The sequence below is a fragment of the Chrysochloris asiatica genome, unplaced genomic scaffold (genome assembly GCF_000296735.1).
Source record: "Chrysochloris asiatica unplaced genomic scaffold, ChrAsi1.0 scaffold00116, whole genome shotgun sequence".
Taxonomy (NCBI): domain Eukaryota; kingdom Metazoa; phylum Chordata; class Mammalia; order Afrosoricida; family Chrysochloridae; genus Chrysochloris; species Chrysochloris asiatica.
Window position 1 is genome coordinate 3326425 of NW_006408634.1, and position 9803 is coordinate 3336227.

General features: G+C 39.3%; 1 protein-coding gene across 1 annotated transcript in view; it reads right to left on the reverse strand.

The window, feature by feature from the left end:
- Positions 1–4992: 4992 nt before the first annotated feature.
- LOC102831121 (zinc finger protein 160-like) overlaps positions 4993–9803 on the reverse strand; it is a 21366-nt gene continuing 16555 nt past the window's right edge. Inside the window, exons 3-4 of the mRNA XM_006868325.1 lie at positions 5318–6343; positions 4993–5152 (exon numbers count right to left, since the gene is read on the reverse strand). Of these exons, the coding sequence (XP_006868387.1) occupies positions 4993–5152; positions 5318–6343 (1186 nt within the window). The remainder of the gene's footprint in view (positions 5153–5317; positions 6344–9803) is intronic.

Consider the following 9803-nt stretch of genomic DNA (forward strand, 5'->3'; position numbering starts at 1 on the left):
ATATTTGCAGAATTAGTTGTTTCTATAAACCTTCATACATTGATGCAACCAATGGAGTTAAAATCAAGTTTTCTAATTCTGTGCAGAAAATTTGCATCTGAGCAGCAATTCAACTGTATTCCTTTGTTAACTCTCAGAGTTTTAATGGAGACAGCAACTGTCCACATTAAAAATACTTCTAAATTCTTGATTATACTGAGATGCTCAACCTGGCAACATTGTGTTCTGCCATAAGGCAGAAGCAACTCTACGGACACCAACATTTTCACTTTTGAAAGTCAGAGAAGTAGCATTTAAAAGGAAAATTAACTTTAAAATTGAGCGTTCCAGACAGCAGGGACAACCCATGGGTTGGTGGTCAAGTTCAAGTACATCCTGTGACATTTTCCCTCATTTTGGTTAATGCACTGGACTGCAGTCACTTTGAAGCACAAAGTTGGTGGTTCAAACTCACCAGCTGCTCCTTGGAAACTCTATACAGGGTGGCTATGGACCAGAACTGACTCGACGGCACTTAATATAATTTCCAGAGACAAATTCATCTCGCTTTCATTTTATTGAAACTACTACAAGATTTCTGGCATTTCAGATTCCACTTTGCATATTTTCTTCTATTTTAATGTTATCTAAGTCTCACACTAATTCTCAGTTAATATTGAATTATCATTAAGATACATTTGTTGTAAAAATACATACAACACATTTGCCAATCCAACATTCTTAGGTGTACAATTCAGTGACAGTACACTAATCTGCAACCATTACCCATAAGCACTGCTAAACTCCCCACCACCATATACAGAAATTCACTGCTTCCCAATGATGTAGCCAATCAGTCCCAAGCTCAGTAACCACTGTTTGGTCTCTGTACTTTTTGCCAATTCTAGTTTTCTTCATGTAACACCATACAATAAGGGGGCATCAAAATATTTGTTGGAAAACATTAACTTCTCACAAACTCAATGCCTCATCATGCATGTTGTTTTGAGACCATCTCACTCGTTTTTAAGGTTCATCCATGTTAACATGTACCAACACGTCATGTCTTTATGGCTGAGTATTCATTTGCATGTTTGTTTTTTGACCATCATCAGTTGGTGGACATGTGCTTGCTGCTTGGCTGTCGTGCATGCATTGGTTTGTCACTGCTTTCAAGATTCTTGGTTATTTTTCCATGTATACCAGTGACACAAGGTTGTCTAAAAAATCTTGCTACTAGGCTTCCAGTTTATAGATGTAGATTTATACTATTTAAACAACATATTCATGTGATCAGTGAACGGCTGCAGATAAATTCATTAATTAGTATCACTGGGTTAGCTATGTTAAGTGCCATTGAGTTGGTTCTGACTCACAGCAACCCTGTACAGGGTTTTCAAGTAGCAGCTGGTGAATTTCAACTGCCAGCCTTGTAGTTCGCAGCTTGTTCTAATGTTAGGGTTGTCTTACCCCATCCACCCTCCAGCCATGACCTTGCCACTTCAGACTTGTTCCCCAAATTAAAATATTGAAAAGAAGTTTTAGTCCTTCATGGATGCTAATGGTCAAGTTTTGACATGGTGTAAATGCAAGAGTGCAGTATTCTTGAGGGAAGGGTTAAAGATGAAAACACAGCCTTCTGTAGCATTTAGACCTAAATGGTGGATTTATCGAGAAGCAATGCAGTTCATTGTCTTAATAAAGGGTTTCTGTGATTTTATAGTTATGTTTTGACTTACTCACATAGATGTTATGATTTATAGTTGTTGAGAAGCCCACATTTTCTTATTGTACTGAGCTGAAAACTCTTAAAATAATGTCCTGCTGAATCGGCAAATGTTTTGTAATACATAAAAACAACATATATATATATATGTATATATACTCATAATTGTTAAAACCACTTGGTCTCACAGGCTGCACAGAAACAGGCCACAGACCAGATTTAACCCAGGGGTCTATAGTTCTTATAGCCTTGTTATAGAGCATTAAAAAAAAAAAAAGGTGAGGTTGTGAAGAAACAGGCACATAAACTGGTAGCTGCGGTGGAAAGCAGGTTGGCAGTGCCTCAGAACATACAACTACCTTATGAATCAGCCATTCCACTCCTAAGAATATATTGCAAATACATAAAAGCAGGAATAGAAACCTGTACATCAGTGTACAGTTAGAGCACTTTTCACACTAATTCAAAGGTGGAAATCATGTGAATCGATAAACAAAACATGGTATATACACACAATGGAATATTACACCGCCATAAAAAGAAACTAAGTTTTTACGTAGGCCACAACATAGTTGGACGCTGAAAATATTATGCTGAGTAAACTTGGTGTTCGGTGCCACGGAGTCAGCTTCGTCTCATAGCAACCTTACACAACAGAATGAAATCGTGCCTGGTCCTGCCCCAACCGCACCATTGTTTTTCTGTCTGAGCCCATTGATGCTGCCATTGTAAATCCATCTTCTTGGTGGTGGTGGGGGGGGGGTGTCATGTTTTTTTTTTGCTAATCCTCCCAGTTTTCCAAGCATATCCTCTTTGTAGGGACTTGTCCCTCCTTGGCAACATGTAAGAGACGACGTCTCACCATCCTCACTTCTTCCAAGACAGATGTGTCTGGTTCTGGCAGTCCATGGTACTTTAATCTTTGGCAACACCATAATTCAAATGCATCAGTTCTCCTCCAGTCTTCCTTATTCACTGTTCAACTTTCACATGTATGAGGCAAAAATTACCACGGCTTAGGTCAAGCACACCTTAGTCCTCAAAGTGATACATTTGCTCTTTAACGCTTTAATGAAGTCTTTTGCAGCAGGTTATTAGGCGCTGTCAAGTTGGTTCCAACTTAGTGATCCCAAGTAGGGTTTCTGAGGGGTTGGTGGGTTTGAACCACCAACCTTGTGGTCTAGTGATTATCACAGGGCTACATAGCCTAATTCAATACATTAATTTCTTGACCACTGCTTCCATGAGCATTGAGAATCCAAGCAAAAGATAGTTTTTGACAACTTCATTATTTTTTCATTTAACATGATGTTATTTATTGGTCCAGTTGTAAGGATTTTTGTTTTCTTTACATTGAGGTACAACCCATACGGAAGGCTGTAGTCTCTGATCTTCATCAGTATTTCAAGTCCTCTTCACAATTCCAGCAAACAAGGTTGTCAATTGCATATCACAAGTTAATGAGTCTTCCTCAAACTCTGATACCACATCACAAATGGACATACACAGTATCATCTCACTTACATAAAATAAGCAAATATATGGAAACCAAAGGTAACTTACCACAGAAGGGAGAGAGGAGAGAAGTGTTCGCTGGGGGAGGAACTGAATTCACTAACAGCGATGGGATACTTCAGGAAAGGAGCAATAATCGTGGCATAACATGAAAATGGTCTAAGTGTCATTAAGGTGGGAGAGGTGCCAGCAAAGCAAATGCTTTGATATGTACATTTTAACTATAAAAGTCATGTAAAAATATTATTTTATGATCATATAGCCACATAGATGTTAGGGCACATTCTGAAATTACTAACTTATGCTATTTTCAATTCTAGCCACAGAAATATTAATAGGGACAATTATTTGGGTGCAAATGATGAGTATATACTGGGGAAATTAGGAGTGTAGCAGTGTTCGATAAGCATGGACTACATATAAACTATAGAGGTGGCGTTGTGAGTCCACCAGTTAACCTTTCTCCTGTCACAATGACTTACAGTCATGGAAACCCTCCACAAGGTCACTGTCAGTTTGCTCTGACTCAACAGCATTTAACAACAAAAAACATTTCCAAAATGGTTTATTTTTAATTCCACTATGGAAAGAATGATTCTAGCTGCCATTCAACCTTGAAAGCCTAAAGAATATCGCTAGGTGCTATCAAATGTAGCTACCCCTCAATGACGGGGAGTAAGGTTTGATAGAAGAAAAACAATTCAGGCTTATATTGTTGCTGTTGTTAAGGGCTGCTGAGTTGCTTCTGACTCACAGCAACTCTGTACAGGGTTTCCAAGGCTGTACATCTTTACAGGACAGATGGCCTCATCTGTCTCCTGAGGGGTGGCTGGTGGTCTTGTGGATCACCGTCCAGTGCTTACCACACAGAGTCACCATGCTTCCCAATGAGAAATGATGAAATTGTATTAATTAACGAGATTTTAAACATTCTAAATAAAATGGGGGCAAAATGCTTTTGGTGGTTAAAAGTGAATCTCACATATGCACCGGAGTCCCCTTCTTTTTAGCAGTCTCCTCTCTCTGATCACTGTTCTCTTCAGTTCCCAAGCAGAATTTCACATTAGTTTTTGAAACACAACAGGTATTTCCTTTTAAATGAGACTGGCCATCATTTCCTCTGTTATTCCACCATACAAGGGGTCTTCAAAAAGTTCATTGTAAAAATGGAATCAAAAGCAAATGAAATTTTTAACGCTCTCACTTACAAGCAGTCCCGTGTAGCAAACACCACTATGACGATGGAAAGCTCAGTGTCAATGTCCTGGACTGTGGTGTCATGGTCAGTTGGTAGAGCACTCCTTTTCACAACCCACAGTGGCCCTTTGTACCAACAAACTTGTAAAAGGGACTCCGAACATTATTCAATATGATGATTAAGATCCTAAACTTTACATCTGTCCCCTTCACAACCTCAGTCACATTTACATAACATTGTATTTTAAAATTCAAAGTCCCTAGATTTTCCAAGGAACATGGTTATGAATGAACACTACTTAATGAAGTAGACACTTTCATCTTGCTGATGCCTTTCTGGAGATCAGGGTAACATACGAATTGTCAGTGTCAAAGGCATTACATAAACACATTTCACACCTTCAGCTGATAAGACATGAATAAAAATGCACAGCTTTCTAAAGAAACCTCAAATTGAACAAAAAATTTTTTATAAATACAATTGGATTTCCCTACAGATGCCCTTGCTCCTTCAACACTTAACTTTAAAATTCTGACTTGTAATTTACTCTGCAGAATTGAACATCTGAGGCTTATTAATCTTCAATGACAACTATAGACTTATTTCCCTCCAGAATGAATTCTCTGATGACTGGTTCTTTGTGGAAAATGTTTAAACGATTTACCACATTGGCTGCATTGTGAGTATTCTCTCCACTATGAATTCTTTGGTGAATCCTGACATCATTCTGTTGCCTAAAGACCTGGCTACACACACCCTTGAATGGTTTCTCTCCATTATGCATTCGCTGATGATCTAAAAACTGAGGACGTCTGATAAAACCCTTACCACATATATCACATGTGTAGGGTTTCTCTGCTGGATGTAAATTCTGGTGTCGAGTGAAGCTAGAGTACTGCTTAAAGGCTTTCCCACATTCATTACATTGGTAAGGTTTCTCTCCAGTATGAATTCTCTGATGAATAGTAAGGCTTGAGTTTTGACTAAAGGCCCTGTCACATACATTACATTTATAGGGTTTCTCTCCAGTATGGATTCTCATATGTTGAGTAAGATTAGAACTCCCAGTAAAGGCTTTACCACATTCACTACATTTATAAGGCTTCTCTCCAGTATGGATTCTCTTATGACCCCAAAGGTGTGATCGTGTGGGAAAATCCTTACCACACTCATTACATTTGTAAGGCTTCTCACCTGTATGGATTCTCCTATGCTGAGTAAGATTTGAACGCTCAGTAAAAGTTTTGCCACAGTCATCACATTTGAAAGGTTTCTCTCCAGTATGAATTCTTTCATGCCCCCAAAGGTGTGAACTGATGGTAAAACCCTTGCCGCATATATTACATTTATAGGGTTTCTCTCCAGTATGGATTCTCTGATGCCTGTTGAGGTTGGAGAGCCGGTTAAAGGCTTTGCCACAATCATTACATTTATAAGGTTTCTCTCCAGTATGAATTCTCTCATGACCCCACAGGTATGAACGTCTGGTAAATTCCTTACCACATTCATTACATTTGTAAGGTTTTTCTCCAGAGTGGATTCTCTTGTGTTGAGTAAGATTTGACTGATCTGTAAAGGTTTTGTCACACTCACTGCATTTGTACGGTCTCCGCTCAGAATGAATCCTGAGATGATTGATGAGGACTGAGCACTGGCTGAATGCCTTCCCGCATTCATTACATCGGTAAGACTTTTCTATAGTATGGATTTTCTGTTGGGTAAGCAATGACGTATGCATAATAACCTTCCCATATTTACCATAAATGTTGGTTTTGCCAGTTCTTTGAAGTGGCACAACGGAGGATGTACTACTGATCAACTTCTCAACTTGATGACGTTCGTATACTTTCGTCTCAGACTGAAATCTCTTCATTTTAGCAAGATGTAACTGAGAGCTGGACCCAATCTTATTTTTCAATGGCTTTCTGTATTTTCTCCCTAAATAGCCTATGCCATATTTTAGTTTTAGCAAACTCCTTACAAAGGAGTTATATTTGGAATATCGATGAGCACTTTTTCTTACAGAAACACTCTGTTTTAGTGGGAAACCAGCCCAGGACTGAAGCTGCTGCTTTCCTGTAATAGTTATAGTTCTGTTACGGAGCATAGGCACCCCTTTGTAATTTCGTTTACGTGCCCACGGACTCTCAACTCCACACTTGCTTTCCCTGATACCACTGAAGTAAATATTGTCACTACAATAGCTTTTTTGGTTTCCTATTATCACAGGTTGACGTAATTCTCCTTGATTAACGTCTTCTTCCGATGGTAATTCCTTGATCACATATCTAGAAGAGATTATCTGAAAGATAAAAAACATGGGCTTCCTATTAATTGGAATTAGAAGGCAAACATTTTTTTCTGAAAAACAGTTTTTCAGGAAAAATAATCATTTTGATGAAGAATTATATCATCTATTGCTTTCAAAGTTTTAGAATAGACAGTAGGATTCCTCAATAAAGAATGGGCGATTGACATGTAATTAACAGTGTTTTTCCACAGTCACAAAAACAAAACAAGTGAAAAGAGACATTTAACATTACATTAATACTCTTCTAAACAAGTCACTATGTGTTGGAATCCACTTGATAGCACTTTAACAACAACAACAATGTATAATTGAGTCCTGGTGTAGCACTGTAGGATAAGCCTTGGACCGAAAGGCTGGCTAAAACCACCAGCCACTCCTTGAAAACCCTATACAGGGGTTGCTATGAGTCAGCATTGACTCAACCGCATTTAACAATAAAAACAAAACATTTCTCCACTAACAGAAATTCCTGAAGGGAGTATACAATATAAATTGACAATTACCTTAAGAACGACACTATTTGTTACTTAACAGACGGGAAAGGCAAAAGCTGCTGGGCTGGATATTGGAAACCTGTCTGTCTGTCTGCAAATCAAGTAAATAAACAGGCCAACAATTAAGAATTCTGGAAAGTAATCAAAGGTTCCCACCAACCAAGCACATTCTTTGTCCCAAAAAAGGGCACTTGGAATAAGTAAGAGAGAACTCTATGAAGTTTAACTTACCCTGACACTTTCTCCTAGTCCCTAGGCTCCGTAGCAACCTTGAAGATAATAGTGCTTAAACCTGGCATGCTGTTCTGTTGTTGCTAGATGCCAGCCGAGTGGTATCCGCCTGAAGCACCTTAGTCACAACAGAATGAAACCCTGCCTAGTCCCGCACCATCCTCCCAACTGTTGTTATGTTTGAGCCCACTGCTGTGGCCACACTGTGCCAATCCACCTCATTGGGGGTCCTTCCTCTTTTTCGCTAACACTCCATTTTGCTCAGCAGGATGTCCTTTCTTCTCCATGGACTGGACCCACCTGATAGAGCTCACTAGTATTAAAGGGTTAGAAACCAACCTTATTTTCAAAGAATTGTGGTCATGTATTTTGACCTACTGGTGGCTACCTTAAAAACTAGACAAAAATGCAAGCCTTTAGTTTGTCAAACAAGAAACCTACTGATGAAGGTGCTACCCAGGGGCATTTTTTGAAAGCATTTAAAAGAAACAGAAAAGTCTGGGAATAAATGTTTTTTAAATTTCATACATAACTTCTAAGAATTCAGAAATTCATGTGTATGGCCAGGTGTGGGTTCACCCTGAAAAGCCCCAGTGTTTTCACCTGTTGAATGGCTATCAGGTTCTGGATAAGCAGCAAATGAATGACGGCTATTGCACAGTTCAAAACGACCTGGCTGAGTGTTTTCACACATTCCCAAACACACACACACAGCCAATCTGCAAAAATCCAACTGGGCATTTTTGCTGTTGTTACTATTCCAGTATCCTCAATAACTCATGCAAATCTGTACTGATGACCCAGTAAATGGAAGGGATTTCAGTGGCCACACAGAACAAAGAACAGTTAGTTACCCAACATTAGTTGTGAAGTTCATAGACAGTAAAAAGCACAACATTCAACAACAAACCATAGGAAGGGGTAAATTCCAAGGTACAAACAGTGATCGTTCTCGGTGTGGAGGAAACAAGAGTGATGAAAACTGAAGATGCTTGGAACCAATTAGTCCCACGGCCTAACGGAACACGTGAACATCAGTCTTCATGACTCTGAGACCAGACTACAAATACTAACTGTTCTGATAGGGATCACACTAGGATAGAGTGGAATAAACTCAAAATTATAAAAAGATAGAATTTACTGGTCCCAAGCAACTAGAGACCCTGAAACTCTGACCCGAGCACCAGTTATCTCCTTCCCCATGGGGCTTGCTTCCATTCCATTCTCTTCAGCTCTTCGAAACTTTGTCCTTCCGTAAATGCTGACCTTTCAACGTTCAATAGTTGACTATTTCAAGTGAGCAAGACTGTATTTAGTGCTCTTGTCCCCCATTTTACACCTATCTAGGTTGGCAGTTCAAACTGAGCAGCTGCTCCTCAGAAGCCCACTGGGTGGCTATGAGTGGGAACGGACTCAATGGCACTTAACAACACCGTGTGACTGGTGTGGAGCCACAGGATAAGCACACAACCTCAAGGTCGATTTCAACTGCAAGAGTGGCAGTTCAAACTCACCAGCCGTGCCTCAGAAAACTTATATAGGGTCACTATGAATTGGTACTGACTCAAAGGCACTTACAACCACCACCGTATGACTAAAAATTGGACCATGGGGCTGGTGGCTGAAAATTGAGCCATGAGGATGAGTTCAGTTGTAGACCTGAAGGGTGACCAGGTTTATTTGTCTAAAAGACACTGGAGGAACCTGAGAATGTGGCCCTTAGTTACACTTGAAAAAGGAGGTAGAATGAAACAAGAATCCTAGGGAGAAAGTGGCGTAACTGATGTTACGTGGAAGGGGTTGTGATCACCAATATGAAACAAAACACACGAAATTTGTTGAAAATAAAATTGATGATCTATCTGCTCTGTAAACCTTCACTCAAGTCACAATAAAAAGTTAAAAAAAAAAAAAAAAAGGTCAACTTTCAGACACAATTACAAGCCAGGCAAGGCAGTAAGAAATTATACACCATACACCAGAACAGTAATGAGAAATTTTACCTGTAAAAGCCCGAGCAATGGGCTACTAGACAATAGGAGCTGTAGGATAAGCACTGGACCGCAAGGTTGGTGGTTCAGACTCACTAGTCACTCCTTGGAAACCCTATACGGGGTTGCTAGGAGTTAGAAATGACTCAATGGCAATTAACAACAAGAGCTGTAGGAAACCATGGACAAAGTACCAAAGGAAAACAGAGCAGTGTTTCAACAGATAAAAATTTCAGTAAACAGAGAAAATATATATGAGGGGACTTCAAAAAGTTTGTGCAAAAGATAGAATTAAAAGTTAATGGAATTAACGCATCTACATACAGCCAATTGATCTTCGACAAAACACCAAAATATG